This window comes from Solanum verrucosum, unplaced genomic scaffold (genome assembly GCF_900185275.1).
Source record: "Solanum verrucosum unplaced genomic scaffold, falcon-dt-bn FXZP01000285.1, whole genome shotgun sequence".
Classification (NCBI taxonomy): Eukaryota; Viridiplantae; Streptophyta; class Magnoliopsida; order Solanales; family Solanaceae; genus Solanum; species Solanum verrucosum.
In genome coordinates this window covers 335,718-355,704 of record NW_026019934.1, presented here as the reverse complement: position 1 = coordinate 355,704, position 19,987 = coordinate 335,718, and the positions used below count along the sequence as shown (strand labels likewise).

Below are 19,987 nucleotides of genomic sequence, written 5' to 3'. Positions count from 1 at the left end.
AATGAAATGTTTCTTACCTATTTTTGTGGAAAAATCTAGTCAAAAATTAATAAATTCAGATATGGAATTCTTATCTATTTTTGTAGAAAAAGTCAAAGATTGCTTAATAATTTTTGTAAAGACATCTGTTCTAAGAACTCAAGGAAGTTACGGTTAATATTGCACTAAGCACCATATGATTTTTAAAACACGAGTACACTATTAAAAAGAATAAGGAAATAGTTTTCTAGTTAAATAACTCAACATCCAATTAAATGTATCATTTAGTGTTCTAATTAAATAACTCAACATCCAATCAAATTAAATGTATCATTTAGTCTTCTTATAGTATAAGTGTTAGTATATTATAATATTATACTAATTTTTTTTAAAAATGTTTCCAAAAAATAACTTATTTTATGTGGAAACTATAAATTCAAGTGCCTCATTTTTTAACATGTAAATTAGTTGTTGGTGTTAAAAGGCAAACATGTGTTTGTTGCTTAGTGGCTTTCAAAATAGTACATGTCCATGTGACGAGAGTTAATAGTAGTACCTCATAGATGTGCAAATATATTTTGGGTTTCACGCTTGTTATTCGATATTTGAATTCACACGTTTTATTTTGAGGGTAAAATATTTCTTACCAAAGGCATGTTACACGAACTCTCGAAATAGTTGGTTAAAGAAGAAACAGTAATTACCATACTACCACAACTTTTAGTGAGTAAACTATTTCCTACCAAAGATATTAGTTATTATAAATAATTTGAATATAAAATGTTATTAGACATTAATAATTATGCGTTGATTTTATTTGTAAAAATAAATAAATAAATAAATGTGAAAATAAGGGGGAAGGGAAATAAAAAAAATGAACAAAAAACCAAATGACCGGTGACCACATAAAAATATAAATATATTTCAAACAAAAAAAATTAGTGACGAAAATAAATTGTTATACATGCATCAGGAAAAAAGAATGACTTCATATAAATTTAAAAAACTCTAGCAAAAATAGCTAAGTTACTAATATAAGTCAAAGTAAAAAAAAATAAATCTAGCAAAAATAATTCCTAATTAATAATTATGCTTCACAAAAAATTTCTTCAACTATCTTTCTTTGCAAGTAGATCCACCACCATATTTTACTCCATATGTCAAACTCTTCATCATATGCGCTACCAATTGAATAATTACGAATAAAGTAAATATCCTACCAATTATAAATTTGTGATTTAAAAAAAATAATCTAAAACTATAAAATATATATGTGCAAATCGTTTTTCAATTATACAAAATAAATAATAATAATAATAATAATAATAATAATAACAATAATAATAATAATAAATAATCATCATCTCTTGAAATTTATTCAAATATTGTAATCAAACTATATTATATAATTATAAAGTTAGTGTCAATCACAAACTGACTGTTGAGAGCACAATCACATACTGTCGACAAATTATTCATTATTACAAAAATATTATTTATTTTCTTGGAGAATGATAATACATATATAAATAAAATATTAAAAATAACCATAAACTTTTCTACATTGACACTGTAAGAAAAACTTTTGCACCTTAAAATAACTTGTAACTAAATCTAGTAGCATTGATTTATACTTGCTAGTAAAATACACTGATAATATATTTTTAAAAACATATATTATATAATTTTGTCGTTGTATATATTAGGTATTCATCTTTAGAGATTTGTCTTACATAGTTGCCAACTTAATTATTAAAATTATCTTACTTTAACAAGAACTATACGTTGTTAGGTAAAAAATTATAATTTAAAAACTAACTGGTGTTAATTTACATAGTTATAATTTTGTTCAAAGATTGTTGCAACAACTTAGAGATTGATACAGCAACCAGTTTAGCTCCATCATTTTGTTTTGGTTTTCACACATGATGTCCAATATTTAAATTGTAACTTATTTGAACTCGAGACATTTGATTAAAAAACAAAGTAATTGTCATTCGACCACAACTTTTAGTGATAAGGCCTCCTCTTCTACTAGTACATTTTTTTAATTTTTTTTTTCAAATGTTTTAAAAAATTTTTGGAGGTGGATGATTGTAATAATGGAGTAGTATTTGGTGGATGGAATCAAGTCAACAACTAATTGTTATTTGTGGAGGTGGATGATTGTAATAATGTAGTATTAGGTGGATGGAATCAAGTCAACAATTAATTGTTATTTGTGGAGGTGGATGATTGTAATAATGGAGTAGTATTGGGTGGATGGAATCAAGTCAACAATCAATTGTTATTTGTGGAGGTGGATGATTGTAATAACAATCAATATTGATGACAGACATGTTCCAGACGTTTCATTTTAAAACATGAGTACACCACTAAAATAAAAATAAACAAAAAGTATACTGAGTGGAAATTAATCCCTAGTCTTCTAGTTAAATAATTCAACATCCAATCAAATACATCATTTAGTCTTCTAATTTTTTTTAAAAATATATCCAATAAATAATTAATTTTATGAAGAGATCAAAAATTCAAGTGCCTCAATTTTTAACATGTAAATTCACCATGGTTGTTAAAAGGCAAACATGTATTTGTTGTTTAGTCTTTCAAAATAGTACATGTCAAAATAGTAGTACCTCAAAGTTGTTCTGCAATTATTTTTTAGGTTTCAAACCTAATATTCGATATTTGAATTCACAGGTTTCACTTTGGAGGTAAAATATTTCTTATCAAAGACATGTTATTTGAACTCGAAATATTAGTTGTTGTGCAATTATTTTTTAGGTTTCACACCTGATATTCAATATTTGAATTCACACGTTTCACTTTGGAGGTAAAATATTTCTTATCACAAGTTGGTGGCTATATAAATTAGGTGTTCTTCTTTAGAGACGTGAGTTGTTAGCTAAAAATTATAATTTTAAAACTAACTATTGTCAACTTAATTTTATCTCCCAGGTTTCCACACTAGCCTTTGCCAACTTATTTTTAACCCATGCAAGTTTGCAAAATTTTAAAAACTAAACTTATGTAGCGTTGTATCAACTTTTTAATTAGCTATTTCACAATTTATTAAGTTTGAAGTTTATTTTTAAAAAAAAGCAAATTACAGAAATCACATACTTTTAAGACAAAATTACAAATGCCTCAATTTTTAACATGTAACTAATTTAGCCGTTGGTGTTAAAAGGCAAACATGGGTTTCGTGTTTAGTCGTTTTCAAAATAGTACATGTCCATGTGAGGGAAAGTTAATAGTAGTACCTTAAAGCTGTGCAAATATCTTTTGGATTTCACACCTGATATTCGGTATCTGAATTCACACGGGTAAAATATATCCTACCAAAGGCATGTTACTTGAACTCGAAATATTTGGTTAAAGAAGAAGACTAATTACCATTCTACCACAACCTTTAGTGCCTCCCAGTTTACTAGTACCTTTTAATACCTAAACATGTCTTTAATTTCAACTTGATTTCAACTAACATATATATTGTCCAATTTTTAGTATGTACAAGTAGACATTTAAATTTATATAACTGAACAAATAAACACATTATGCCAAGTAGAACGTGTACGTCTATTTGTTCAGTTTTATACAAATTTAAATATCTACTTATGCACATCCAAAATTAAATGGCATAAATATCTACTGAAATCAAATAAAATAATATATTTATATATTATACCTTTATTTTTTCATCGAAAAAAATATTTGGGGTGGGTGAGAGTTATTATGGAATAGTACTATTATGTGTAAATTGTTTAGTCCATGTGAGGTAGAATTACTAGTAGTACCTACCTCAAAGCCGTGCAATTATCAACTTTCAACTTTCTCTCTTGTATTCATTTACTCTCAACCTATTTTCATTCTATATTTGCTTCCTTGTAACTAAAAATTCTAGTGAAAATGTTTCCAAAAAATTGCTTATTTTATGTAGAAACTACAAATTCAAGTGCTTCAATTTTTAACATGTAAATTAGCCGTTGGTCTTAAAAGGCAAACATGTGTTTGTTATTTAGTCGCTTTCAAAATAGTACATGTCCATGTGACGAGAGTTAATAGTAGTACCTCAAAGATGTGCAAATATATTTGGGTTTTACGCCTGAGATTTGATATTTGAATTCACACGTTTCACTTTAGGGGTAAAATATTTTCTATCAAAGACATGTTACTCAAACTCGAAACATTTATTTAAAGAAGAAATAATAATTACCATTCTACCACAACTTTTAGTGAGTAAACTATTTCCTACCAAAGATATGAGTAATAAATAATTTGAATATGTAATGTTATTAGACATTAATAAATATGCGTTGATTTTATTTGTAAAAATAAATAAATAAATGTGAAAATAATGGGGAGGAGAAATAAAAAAAATGAACGAAAAAACAAATGATAGGTGACCGCATAAAAATATAAATATATTTCAAACAAAAAAATTAGTGACGAAAATAGATTGTTATACATGCATCAGGGAAAAAGAATGACTTCATATAATTAAAAAAACTCTAGCAAAAATAGCTAAGTTACTAATATAAGTCAAAGTAAAAAAAAAAAATCTAGCAAAAGTAATTCCTAATTAATAATTATGCTTCGAAAGATTTTCTTCTACTATCTTTTTTTGCAAGTAGATCCACCACCATATTTTGCTCCATATGTCAAACTCTTCATCATATGCGCTACCAATTGAATAATTATGAATATACTAAATATCCTACCAATTAAAAAATTGTGATTTTAAAAAAAAGAAATCTAAAACTATAATATGTGTGTGTGTGCGCGCAAATCATTTTTCAATTATACAAATAAATAATAATAATAATAATAATAATAATAATAATAATAGTAATAATAATAATAATAATAATAATAATAATAATAATAATAATAATAATAATAATAATAATAATAATAATAATCATCTCTTTAAATCTATTCAAATATTGTAATCAAACTATATTATATAATTATAAAGTTAGTGTCAATCACAAACTGACTGTTTGAGAGAACAATCACATACTGATGACAGATTAATCATTATTATAAAAATATTATTTATCATATTTGCTTGGAGAATGGCAATACATACATAAATAAAATATTGAAAAAGCACGTCTAAAATACATAAAAATGAAAAGAAACTTGAGAATGAAATACTTCTTACTTTCATATACTTCTTTTTTGTTGCAGGTTAGTTAATTCACAAATCAATGTAATAAAGAAGAGAATATAATCTTGAATGAGAATCTTCATGAAACTAAATATGAATTTATATAGGTAAAATAGAGGAAATGAAAATAAAGACTTAAGAATGAAATGTTTCTTACCCCGTGTGCTTCTTTTTCAATTTGTTACATGTGAGTTAATTTACAAACTAACATGATGAATAAGAGAAAGAATATTTTTGAATGTGAATCTTCATGAAATTAAAATATGTTATGAATATTATTAAAAGTAAAAATTAAAGAGGTGTAAGTGATGAGTAATTATTCTTTGTGCATAAATAAATTAAATAGTAATGAGAAAAATACTTAAAATATTAAAAATATATATATCATTTTATGATTAGAAGAATGTCAAATTTTTTTTATTTTTTTATTAATAATAGAAATTAAAGACCCAATATATATATAAGTTTTTGGGGTGGGTGAGAGCTATAATGGAATAGTACAATTATTAGTCACTTCCAAAATAGTAGAGTTAATAGTGTACCTACTTGAAAATGGTGCTATTATAAGTTTTGAATTTCCTCTCTTGCATTCATTCACTCTCAACCCATTTTCATTCTACCTTTGCTTCCTTGTAAACAAAAAAATATGGAATTGTTATCTACTTTGGTGGGGAATGTCACTGGTTGGTTGATGCAGCCAATGGAGCAAGGGATTGGGTATTTATATTACTACAACACTAACATCACATCTATGGGAAAAGAATCTGAGAACCTGAAGAACATCAAAATTGAGGTGCAGAAAAAAGAGGAAATTGCCCGGAGAAACTTACAACGCATTTCACTCAATGGCGAGGTTTGGTTAACTACAAGTGTTGATAACACTATTGCACGAGTGGAAGGTGTAATGGGACGTACAGCTGAGGTTGAAAGGGGTTGCTTTTATGGTTGGTGTCCAAACTTGAAGTCACGTTACTCCCTCAGCAGGAGAGCTAAGAAAATTACACTGGAGTTGACTAAACTTCAAACTGAAGGCGATGTAATCTCCTTTGATCGTCCAGTTCAAAGTGAGGCTATATATAGTAACAATAGTGAGGAGTTGGCCTCCAGAAAATTGAAAGAGGAAGAGGTCATGGCAGCTTTGAGAGATGAAGAGGTCACTATGATTGGGATATGTGGTCTGGGTGGTGTTGGTAAAACAACACTCGCTGAGAAAATCAGACAAAAGGCGAAACAACAAGGGTTGTTCAAAGATGTCGTCATGGTAACTGTCAGTCAACAACCAGACTTGAAAACACTTCAGGATCAAATTGCAGGAGGACTCGGGCTGACATTAGAAGGGGATGATTTGTGGAGTCATGGAGATCGGCTGCGTACAAGGTTAATGGATCAGAACAGCCACACCCTTATAATCTTGGATGATGTTTGGGAGGCTCTTCGGGGTATAGAGAAACTTGGAATTCCCAGCGGTAGCAACCCCAACCATCAGTGCAAAGTGACATTCACAACGCGTTTCCGATCTGTTTGTGAAGCAATGGGAGCTCAGAAGATCATGGAAGTTGGAATGTTATCTGAAGAGGAAGCATGGTTCCTTTTCAGGCAGAAAGTCGGTGATTTTGTCGATGATTCATCTCTTCAAGGCATAGCAAAAGAGGTTGCCAATGAATGCAAGGGGCTGCCGCTTGCAATTATTACAGTTGCAGGAGCACTAAAAAAGCATAAAAATAAGCGTTCGTGGGACTGTGCCCTTGAAGAATTACGTGGTGCAATAACAGTAAGTATCCCTGAAGTGCCCAAAGAGTTGTATAAACCTCTGAGGCTAAGCTATGATTACTTGGGAAGTAATGAAGTCAAATACCTCTTTTTGCTTTGTTCCTTGTTCGAGGAAGATAGTGATATTTGGATTGAAGTATTGGTTAAATATGGAATGGGGCTTCACATCTTTCCAGGAATCAAAAATTTACAACAAGCAAGAGATAAGGTGTATTCTCTGTTAGAAACATTGGAAGATGGTTTTTTGTTGTCCCAAGGTTTAAAAAAAAACCATGTCAAAATGCATGATGTGGTCCGTGATGTGGCTAAATATATTGCGTCCGAGAGAGAGCATATATTTATGGTAAGTCATGATGTGAACTCAGAAGAATTCCCAAGAAAAGACTCTTACAAGCAATACAGTCACATGTCAATTGTTGCAAATAAATTTGAGGAGCTTCCTAGCCCAATAATTTGCCCAAACTTGAAGCTTTTAATGTTGCAACTCTGTTTTGAAGATCCATTCAAACTACAGGACGATTTTTTTGATGAAATGAGTAACCTCAATGTCTTGAGCCTGAGGGGATACAGATTTGTGGAGTCCATTCTGCGTTTTCCAACATCCATTAAGAGGTTGTCAAGTCTGAGGACTCTGTGTCTGAGTGATTTAAGGTTGGATGACATATCCTTTATTGGGGAACTTGTCGAATTAGAAATTCTGAGCATAAGAGATTGTGAGTTAGATGAGCTACCAAAGGAGATAGGAAAGTTGACCAAGCTAATTAGGTTAGAGTTTTGGAATGAGAAAAGAGCACTTAAAAGGATTTCAGCAGGGGTCTTATCAAAACTAGCTCAATTGGAGGAACTACATATTGCGGAAGTAAAAGATTTGAGTGATGTGATCTATAGTAACCTTGGCCTTCCCTCCAAGTTGACACGGTTCACTCTTAAAATGGGTGGACCTTACTTGGGAATTTCAACCATTGATGATTACGACAAGATTATTGCTTTAGAGGTCACGGAGACTGCCCCATTGGGTGATTGGATCTGCCACCTAGTGAAGGAGAGCGAATTCGTTTATTCAAGGGGAAATGGCTCTAATAATGTGCTGATTGAGTTGCAGCTGAATGAATTTCAGAACGTTAAATTTCTCCGCCTCTTTGATTGTGATTTAGTGACACATTTATTGAAGACAACACATGAAGTAATCAAGTTCCCCAATTTATATAAGTTCAGCCTTCAATCTCTGGATTGCCTGACTCACATTTGCAGTGACAATGTTGAGCGCATTGAGTTCCCTCTGTTACAAAGAATGATCTTGAATGTACTACCTGAGTTCCAGAATTTCAGGCCTACTACCATCAATGACTCAAATCCTCTTTTTGATGAAAAGGTTTGCTTCTTATCACCAAAATGTTACTATCTTTTACTTGAGCATTAAAGATATTTACTTAAACAAACTCTATTGCTTAGATCTATCCTTTTTGTCTAACAAGTGAAAACTTAATTTTTTAATTTGTTATTTAAAAAATCCATATAAGGCTATATTTGATGTGAATTTTTGCGACTTTTTTAATTCAACGGTTAATTTAAGTTTTAAATATCTCCCTTATAGATCTATTAACTTATCATTATTTGAGTTTCATATTCTTATTTCATTTTTTTAGTGTGAAAATAAATAGATATGGAAAAGAAGAAAAAAGTAAGAACAAGTTTTAAGACCTTTTTTTTTTTTTGGCAGCTATATTGTAATTTATTTTTTGAAAAAAGGTCGATAATGCCTTAAATTACGTGAAATGATAAAAAAAATGACCTCAATTTATAGTTTAGTCCAAAATGATTTTGTCCTCAATACTTTGGTCCAAAAATGTTCTTTCTGTTGGTAGTTTGTTCTGGAAATGTTTCTCTTGTTACTAACTGAGTCAAAAATATTTTTTTCAGTATAAACATATTATTTCTTTTCTTTTTAAACAAATCTTATTCCTATTAAAAGATATTACTTTTAAGTACTCTATTCATGTTTTCTTTATTTTAAAATTACTTTAACTATTAAAAATGCACCCTTTAAATGGATAGTATCATCATATATATTATACTATAAGTGGGAAGAATTTTAGGCAAAAGTTAGATTACTATTTTGCCCCTGCACTAAATCATAATCTAATTAATTAAATATTAGTAAATAAATTTCTAATTTATTATATAGTCTTAATTACTCTTAATTTAAAAGTTCAAAAGTTTATATATATATGAAAAGTCACATGGAAATTTGAAAGGTCAATTACTATTAAAATAAATATAAAAAAGATAGAGCATATAATTTAATTCATTAACTTTTAAAATTAAATTAATAGACTTCTAAACAATATACATTGAATCTGATTGTAGAAAGTTATTCCATATTCCCACTTTTATTGAAAATTTCAATTTCTTAATTACTACCTACAATTAGTTCAATTAAAATGTTTAATTCCTCTCATCTTCCATGGAATTAATATCATGCCTTCTCATATACTTTATAGGATTCTATAATTTGGACAGAAAAATTTATACCATTCAATCACATAGTCAAATGATCTATAAAACTCAAAGTAACAATCATCCTATTAGTTTTGTATTCACAACTTATGCAACTTCTACAAGCTTTTCATCATCATGTAATCATGCCCCATTTCCTACTTTTGGATTTCATTTACAAAACAATATTGAATTTTGGGTTTAAGAATTATATTGCTTCATCGTGAGAATGTTGGAGGCAAAACATATTATGGTCCTTCTTTCGATTTTGAAAATACCTTTATTTGAGTATGAGGAACATGCCGAAAACAATTACATAATTTATGTTTAACTATTGTTAATTATTTTTTGATTTATATGATGAAACTTCTTTCAAGGTGGATTGTATCATTATTTGTGTTTTTTTTACTAATGTTCCTTAAAATATCCTTCTTTTTATGTGTATATATTTGCACTTTATTTACTGGTTTTGTATTTTATGATAAGTTTTTTGGGTTGTAATTATTTTCGTCTTTTAATAGATTTTTGGTGATGATCTCTTATATAAAGTGAACAGAAAATATTAGTCCACTTCACTTTTGTGTTTCATCATCTTATAATTCTTATACATTTATGTAAAATCAATTTATTGGTCATTTTTTCCCTAATTAACATGGTAAATATATATCTATTCTTTGTCTTTATTAATTTTGTTATATATGTCTCGTCCATTTCTTAAATTTAGAGCAAGAGTTCATCACTATATCACATACTATATGCTATATTATCTTAATTAGTTTTATATTTTTTAACATTTTTTATTTTGCCGACAAATAACCAAAATTAAATGAAAAAGAATTAATTGACATTGTTATATTTGCACATAACAACATATACAAAAGAATAATGTAATTGATCAATCAACGTTAAATTAGACCTCTACAAATTTGTATGACAGTAAAGAATAAACGTGCAATGAACATTTTGCAGAACTAGTAAATCAACCATTAATTTTTATTTTGATATTTATAATAAAATAAGAAATATTTTTAGTGTTATTTTTTTTCAATTGAAGTACGATAAACATTTGCTAATAAAAAAATATCATTAGGAAAAGAATGTGTTCAAAAAGAAAATAAATAATATATTTATTTGAAAATGTGTGTAAGCACTTTTAGCCTAGTGTTTTGTTCCAATAGCTCCAACTGTATCTGCAACAAAGTTTGATACTTCAAAGCTCGCAGGTTTCTTGTCCCAACTTGGAAAGGCTACACATCGGGGGGTTAACAGCATAAGTGCTCTATGCTCTCACCAACTTCCAACTGACTACTTCACCAAACTTAAAACATTGATTGTACAGAATTGTGGAAAATTGAGAAACTTGATGTTTCCATCAGTGGCCAAAGGTCTTCTGAATCTCAAAAAACTAGATATAATTTCTTGTGAATCAATGGAGGAAGTGATCACAAAAGAGGAACAACAAGGAGAGAGAATCATGACCTTATTTCCCCGATTGGAACAGCTGGATCTTACCGATCTGCCTAAGCTGGGGCATTTCTTTCTGACAGAACATGCTCTTGAATTTCCAACGCTCAGAGTAGTGAGGATTAGGCACTGCCCTGAAATGAAGACGTTTATCCAACAGGGAATATCTGTGAGTACACCGATTCTCATAAGGGTGAAAATTGATTTTGAGGAGGTGAAAGTAGTTGATTTGAATAAATCGATTCAGCAGAGGTTTAATAACAAGGTATGTGTTATTCCGCTAGCTATATAAGTAATTGCTACATGATATTCTAATTAGGTTCTACTTCTCTCTTTCCATTTTACATAGTTCATCAACTTTCTTTTACTTAATAAGCTAGTCATCTCTCTCTTCTTTTGCATTCTCTGTTTCCTGCAGAAACAAAAAGATAGTGATGGCAACAAAGCTGAACCTAGTCATGGCCAAAACTAGGAAGGTAGTGAGTACTCAATGAAATAATGCAAGTAAAACCTCGAATCACCTATTACATATGCTTGTGATGGAGGTAACAAGCAGAGGCGGATCTACATTATTGTAACCTATCGGTTCATGTCAACCCACTAACTATTGCCCATAGATCTTGTATATGTATTAGTAATATCTACAAAATAGTTGATTGTGATTTAAACTTGAGGTCGCCGTAGGATTCTGTAAACTTTAAATTTGGAATACGCCTGTGGTTCTATATTCTTCTTTCATTATATTTACCAGCTAATATGTAGATTTATTTTCTCATGTCATCTTGCATTCTACGTTGTTTTGTAAGATTGATCACATTACAGGATGATTTTTTTGTTGGAATGAATAAACCATTCCGCCTTTTCCAGCATTCATTCAGAGGTTGACAAATCTGAGGACGCTATGTCTAAGTAATTTATGGTTGGATGACATATCTATTATTGGCAAACTTCTCAATTTGGTAATTTTCAGCATCAGAGATTCTCAGTTAAAGGAGGTGCTAGTGGAGAAAGGAAAATTGAACCAATCTAATTATGTTCGAGTTTTTGAATAAGCATTGAGTACTATTTCACCAGTGGTCTTATCAAGACTAGTTCGATTGGAGGAACTACATATCGTGAGAGTAGAACATTGTAGTTACTCCACCTCGAGGGATCTGGAATCCTTATCGTGGTTGACTACACTAACATTAACTGTTCAACAAGATTGAAGTTTGTAAAAGGTGTTCACTGTGTTTAATCTTGAAATGAAAACTCTGTTGCCTTTCATTTCTGTTGGTTAGGCATAATTGTATCGATTTTACCTTGTAACCTTCAATGTTGCTTTCTTCCAGGCGTACAATCGTGGCCCATCTAATTTTATTATCAACCCTAGATGTGCTTGAGCTCCCTAGACCTAGATCCTTGCGGATAATGTCTCTTACAAGCAGGGGCAGAGCTACAGTGTTATTGGGGGGGTTCGGACGAACCCACTAGCTTTTGCGTAGACCCTATATTCATACTAAAAAATCAAGTACAAATATAATTTGATGCTGCGTGATAACCCATATCAAAGAAACGTGAATGACGCAGTGGTAGACACATAGTCAGCAAAGGCTTTGATTCTGGGTTCGAGCCCCACTTGAACAACTGAATTTTTTCTATTTTGGCTTTTTTTCAATTAAATGAAAAACAAATTATTCTATTTTGGCTTAATAATATGTCTTATGCCTATTTTTACCTTCCTTTAATTCAATTTTTCCTGATTTTTTTAATTTGCTTAAGAATATGCTCCTGGTTAAATTCTTTTTTTTTCTTCTAAATTCTTTGATTCAATAAAATAGAAAATTGATGATTGAAAATAATTGTAAAAAAGTAGTGTCATACTCTAAAACATCTCACTATTAATTTCTTTTCAAACATTCAATAGATCCTTAAACCCTAATTTGCAAAAATGTTAGGTCTCTAACTTTTATTGTCAATTTCATTGCTACTACTTGTTGTCGGAATTCGGACCTCTGCCTGGTAAGTACTATGTACTCTTCTTAGTTCCTCCTCGGCTCTCCCTTTTCTCTTTTATTTTTTATTTGTCTTTACATTGTATAACAATTTATTCAAAAATTTTATTTTTAATCTTTGACTTTAGGGTTGTTTCACATATTAATAATTGATTATAATAATTAAATTATTGTTTGCTTCCCAAAACTTCAACTTTCAACGCAAGAGAGGCTCAAACGGAAGCAGGTAATACATACCTTTGCTTTAGGTCCCAAAAATATTAATGGTGAATTTAATAGTTTTAATTTAACTTAAAATAATATTGAGATTATTGAAAAAAATGTTCAAAATAACACTTATCTACCTTTTACGGAATAATATTTTAGTGCTTTGAATTAAATAACTTAAATTTTTATATTAACAAATGAAGTATTTGAAAATGCAGCTAATGATACATCATTTACCGTTTTCAAAACATAACAACTTGTCGAGTGCAATTATAATGATAGTGGTTATATGTTTGTAATTTAATGGTTGTTCTGTTAGATTAATACGTTGTTCTGTTTTAAAATTTCGAACCCACAAACATCAAATTCTGGCTCCGCCTCTGCTTACAAGCTCTTTTTATCATTCTCGTTCACCAGACTAGTGTGTTTGTAACTTTAACGAAGCTAGGATTTTGAGTCTATCAGTGATGTATTCTAGTAAAGCAAGCATAGTAGATTATGGATAAATTGTTTATACGTATTAAGTGAATTCTTGAACACAAATACATGTCAGAACCCATAGACAGGGTTGTAGCTCCGCCCCTGATGCCCCAGTGAACAACTTAATGAACTGTATACACAAATAGCTAATCAAACTATCTAAATCAACTTCATCATCAACAATAATTCCCTATTCTACATAAAACATAAACATTCCCAGTAATATTATGATTTCGGATAAATAAAAAGACCTCCAGAATTCAATAAAAAATCATGACGACATGCAGCAACCACCACTATTCCCACCAGAATCCGAATCCTGGCCAGGAACAATAATCCTGGTTCCCTTCAAAGATTGCGACTTCCCATAATCAACTCCCGGAGCTGCAATGAGCGTATTCTTGTTAATGATTTTATAAATTTCTGTTAAAACTGTCATGAATGCACCTAGATGTTTGTGGATTGAAGAGCTGATGTTTCCATAAAGAAAAGATTCTCCCTTTCTGCGAATTCTTGAGCATCTTCAACTGGTACAGATCGAAGGCTTCCTAGATCACATTTGTTCGCGATGAGCATTATAACTATGTTCTTGTCCGCGTGACCTCTTAGTTCCTCCAGCCATCTAGCCATATGATCGAATGATTGGCGTTTTGTTAAGTCGTAGACTAGCATTGCGCCAACTGCAGCTCGATAATATGCACTTGTTACTGCTCTATACCTGAGAGAGAAATGAGAGATGATTCATTGAGTTACAACAATTACCAAATTGGCTCTGTTGCTCTGACTCTTCAAAAGAGGATCCTTTGAAAGTAGAGCATTTTGGAGGATACTGGCAACATTTTTCTCAAGAATCCGAGCAACATAGCTTAACAGAAGGTAAATGTCCGGTTGAAAGTGTGCATCTTTGCATACTTGAAACTGAAATTCAGCAAGAGTTGCATATAATCGATCACATGTGTATTGTCTCCAAAAGTAAGAGGCGAGTTTCAAGATACATCATAAGATAGATGAGATATTCCGTTTGACATAATCATTACATAGTCGTAAATGTCCTATGTAGAATTCGCCATTTAAATGCTAAACACACTTGCATGAGCGCATGAACTAAGCGCCATCTCTCTTCTTATATTTGTACATGTTTCGCAGTTTCAGATTTCTCATCATCATACTCATCACACAGACAGAAAAATGGCCTTTTATAAGGTAGAAGTCTAAAGTGCGAATACTAATGGGAGACTACTGTTGGATACTTTGTAATATATAAAGGTCTTATATTTAACAAACACATTTGTTCATAAAAATACATGACTGTTATGAAAAGTCATATGTTCATGAAAGAACATGACTCTCTTTTAAGTTCTATAAATATAAAGACTCTCTAGAAGTAGCCTAAGAAAATTCTACAAGTATATCCAAGGGCTTTGTTGTATCCTTGAAGAGAATTGTTTGTATTTATCCCAATATGTATATGCGCAATATCTCTTTAAACAAAGTGATTACACGCCTCAAAGTCATCTTCTTCTTCAATTTATACTTCCTATTATTTTTGCAACAACTACACCTCGAATTTGTGCTACTCAGAATTCTCTTACCTTCTTTTTTTCCATCAGTATTGATGAAAAAGTGTATAATCTTTTGATTCAATATCTGAATTGGTAGTTGAGATCAACTAGCTATAAGGAATTTTTGTCAATAAAAAAAAGGATTATACTTCCCAGTTACTAATAAAAACAAGTAGCAGAGTTTAGAATTCAGAGTAGAGAAAAGGTACTCAACTGGTAACAAAGGAGATCATAGCTATGGATTTCCTATCTAAAGTTGTGGAAAAATGCTCAAATTTCATGATCAATAATGTTGGGCATCTCATTTACTACATTGCGACGTAGAGCTGAGGTTGAAAGAGGCTGTTTCTATCGTTGCAAGTCCAAACTTGAAGTACCATCGATGAAAGTGACATTCACAACGCGTCGCCGAGATGTTTGTCAGGCTATGGAGGCTCATAAGATCATGGAAGCTGGAAACTTATCTAAAGAGGAAGCATGGATCCTTTTCAGGCAGAAAGTCGGTAATTCAGTTGATGATCCTTCTCTTCATGACATAACAAAAGAGGTTGCGAAAGAATGCAAAGGGCTGCCGATTGCAATTGTTACAGTTGCAAGAGCACTAAAGTTTAACAACAGGCCTTCATGGGAGGGAACCCTTGTAGAATTACAAAGATCTGCACCAAGAAATATTCCGGGAGTGATTGAAAATGTGCATCAACCTCTGAAGGTATGCTATAATCACTTAGAAAGTGATGAAGCCAAGTACCTCTTTTTGCTTTGTTCCTTCTTCGAGGAAGATAGTGATATCTTGCCTGAACAATTACTAAGAAAAGGAATGGGGCTTGGCATCTTTTCAGAAATTGAAAATTTTGAACATGCAAGAAATAGGATGTGTCTTCTGTTAGAAACTTTGAAAGATCGTTTCTTGTTATCCCAAGGTTCAAACAGAAATTATGTTAAAATGCCTGATGTGGTCCGTGATGTGGCTATTTATATATTGCTTCTGAGTGCAAGCATATTTTTATGGTAATTCACTTCTGAGATACTCCTCATTTTCTTTCAAGTAAATATTGTACTTACTAAGCTAGTCATGTTTGTTCTTTTGCATTCTCTGTTTCCTGTAGGAACAAAAAACTAGTGATGGCAATGAAGCCGAATCTAGTGAGTACAGAAGCTAATGTCTGTGACTCCAAACCTAGGAAGGTAATAAATAAGTACTCGATGAAATAGTTCAAATGTGTAAGTTTGCTTGAACATCATCTGATACCTATTCTGATGGAGGTAACAGACAGAGGCGGATCTATGATATTGTAACCTATGAGTTTATGTGAGCGCAATAGTTTTTACCCAGAGACTTTGTATATTAACTTGAGTTCATTGCAATATGTTGATGTATTTTCTCAATTCTATTTTGTTTTGAATGAAAAGTTACATATTATAGTAATATCTCGATGATCAGTGTGCATAATTTAGACTCATTCGAAAATGTAAGCCACTAAAGACTTAATTAGTCTTTTCACTAGAAGTAAATAGCTTTATTTAGCCAAACTAAAATTCTACTGTACTATATTTGGTTAAAAAAGGATAAAAGAGAGTGTTGTCACAGAATCACACACTCTATTTCATTAATATTTTTTTTTCTAGTTTTAAAGGAATTGGAGAACTTTATAATTAGTTAGTACACATATTCATTGACAATAAAACTTATATATATTTAATTATTTTTATTTCTTTCTTTATAAAATATTTATTTTAATTTCTTTTCACATTAAACTTTTTTTCTAATTAATTTATTATCTTTTTTCTTTTAATTATTTTTAAAAAATTATGTGTATTTTTTTTTTAAAAAAAATAATTTAAAAGTGTCCTTTAATTTTAGCGTTTAAATTTTTTTATGTTTATTTGATTTTCTTCACTTTTTTTTTATATCCGTTCAAAATTAACTTATTTTAAATATAAGACATTTGAAATCAAATCAAAACAAAAGACAAAGAAAATAAAATCAATAGAAAAATAAAAGAGAAAAAACAATGAATGTAGGTAAAAAAAAAGTTTCGATACAAGGTAAAAAACAATGTGTATTAATTAATTTAAATACAAGATTAAAAAAAAATAAGATAATTTAAAAAAAAATTGAATTATTTAATTTTTTAAAAAAATTAAGAAAAAAATATTATTTTAAAAAAAAAAATAAATTTTAATTAAAAAATAACGTTTATACACGTGGTGGGCGAGTGTGTACAAACACAACCAACTTGGGTAGTTGAAGTGTCACATCAGCACAATTGATAATTAGGCCTGGATCGCAAATAAAACTCTCTAATATTTTACTCGGCCCAATAATTCCATATAAGTCAGTCTCAATCATAATTCCTAACACATCGTCCCGTACAAAGTCGACTTGATTCACAACATTCCTTCACTCCGCAATAGTAGTAGACTTACTAATATTCTGTGCTGAAGTTTTAATGGATAATATTAATTTCTAGCAGTTCGATAAATGGTTAACTATTTTTCCCATACGCTTTCTGTTAAATTGATTGTGTATCTTTTTGTCTGCCTCTGTGTTTTCATTCAATTGTTTTGCATATAAGCAGTGTCCTAGTATATATGTCTAAAAATGATAAACTATATTTCTGAATCGTTCCAAATTTATTGGATGTCCTCAAAGGGACAGGGATCTCGCGAGATTTGGGGATCAAATTACTGTACTAATCCAGCAAGTGATAATTCACTTCAATAAATTTGAGAGCGTTATTCATTGGGATGGAAAATACCAAATGCTAACCATTACTTTCCCCTTTTTTCTTCTTTCTATGTCTGCCATTACTACTACTTTAAGACTTGTTAATTACTTTTAGCTGGTCCCTAATCTCACTTTAGTCTTTATATATTGCCAATCTATTGAAGCAGTCACATGGGTAGTGTTCAAACTGCAACGATTTCATTGGAGGAGAAAATTAAGTTAATTTAAAAGGAAAGTGCTTTAATGGTCATAAAAGCAAGCAAGAGAGGTAGTTGAGAATATAAAATTTACAAGTTAGGTGAACAACAAACTTGTTCTTAATTTATCTGAACAAGTATACTATATGGAATTATTAGACTTTAAAATGTAAGTAATGTTATCATTTTGACCCCACTCTGCTTATTCTGAAAACCTAAATTTCAGTGAATATATTACTTGGAAGAAACCAACCAAATTCTCCAACATTGCTACTCTTTGATTTTCATACCAATTCTCCACTTCCGCTCTCATATTTCATTTACATACCAATTCTCCACTTCCGCTCTCATATTTCATTTACATACCAAATTCCCCCTTTCCACTCTCATATTTCATCTTCATACCAAATTCTCCATTTCCGCTCTCTCATATTTCATTTACATACCAAATTCTCCATTTCCACTCTCTGATATTTCATTCATACCAAACTCTCCATTTCCACCATTTTTACACTTCTACTTCCCAGTAACTAAGAAAACCAGTCACCATTTTTAAAGTATTTTATTATTTCTTTATTTCTTATATGTCTTATATATAAGATCATAGTAAATCAACCATTGATTTTTATTTTGATATTTATAATAAAATAAGAAATATTTTTAATATTATTTTTTTCGAATTGAAGTAGGATAAACATTTGCTAATAAAAAAATATCATTCAGAAAATAATGTGTTCAAAAAGAATATAAATGATATATTTATTTGAAAAATGACATTTTTGACTTATTAAGTAACAATAACGGCATTTTAGACCATTTTCGTTTATTTTTTATATTTGCAGAAAAATGGGACATCTATGATGAATTTTACAAGCAGACGAGTGAAACCCAAATTATTCATTGAATTAAGGGAAAATAGACAAATATACTGCTCAACTTTACGATTTTGAGCAAATATACCTCTTGTTAATAATATTGGTGCATATATACATTTACCGTCTACTATATGGTGCATATTTATCATTTTCATTAATAAATTTATATCTATTTTATTAAAAAAATATATAATTGTAATTTTTTAATTTAAAAAATGTGATGTGCCTTTCAAAAATTATCTCTACTGCTCTAGACTCAGTCCAAATGGAAAAATAATACTAATGTATTTGAGATACTAAAAAACTTATTTTAGATATGAAACGAGATCATATACATTTTTTTTATATATGTTTGGCTAATTAAAAATATCATATCATCATCATTCATATATTCATTCATATTCATATATTACTAAAAGTGGAAGCTCCAAAGTGTAAAGTTGAAATACCATTTTATTTCTATATTAAAACTTTTTTTTTAAATCATTTATTATTAGTTATTATATATTTAATATAAATATTATGGGATGCTAAAAATCTACTTTCTTTTTTAATCATATATTATTAGTTTATTATATATTAAATATAAATATTATGGATGCTAAACATCTACTTTCTTTTTTAATGAAATAGTAAAATGCCTGAAGAATTTGAAAAATTAGTTTATACATTAAATATAAATATTATGGGATGCTAGAAATCTACTTTTTTTTTAATGAAATAGTAAAATGCCTGAGGAATTTGAAAAGCCAATTTTTCATTAATAATAATAATAATATCATCATATATATTATTAAAAGTGGGAAGAAATTTAGGAAAAAGTTAAATTGTTATTTTTCCCCTACATTAAATTAAAATGTTATAAAATATCTAATTTATTAAATACTCTATCATTAATTAAGATTATCATATTAAGTTTTGCAGTAATATAATTAATATGTATTTGAGTATACATACGGATGAATTAATTTCCTTGGTACTGCCACTTATTTCAATATTCTAGAATGACTTGTCATTTTTCTATACCAATTCAATGTTTTAAAGTTCTTTTTAACTTCCAAC

At 29.8% G+C, this 19,987-nt stretch overlaps 1 protein-coding gene across 1 annotated transcript in view; it reads left to right on the top strand.

Moving 5' to 3' along the window:
• The window catches only part of LOC125833860 (uncharacterized), an 89,192-nt gene that overhangs the window by 40,760 nt on the left and 28,445 nt on the right, over nt 1–19,987 (top strand). Inside the window, 2 exon segments of the mRNA XM_049513022.1 lie at nt 10,642–10,672; nt 10,675–11,147. Coding sequence (XP_049368979.1) covers nt 10,642–10,672; nt 10,675–11,147 — 504 coding nt within the window.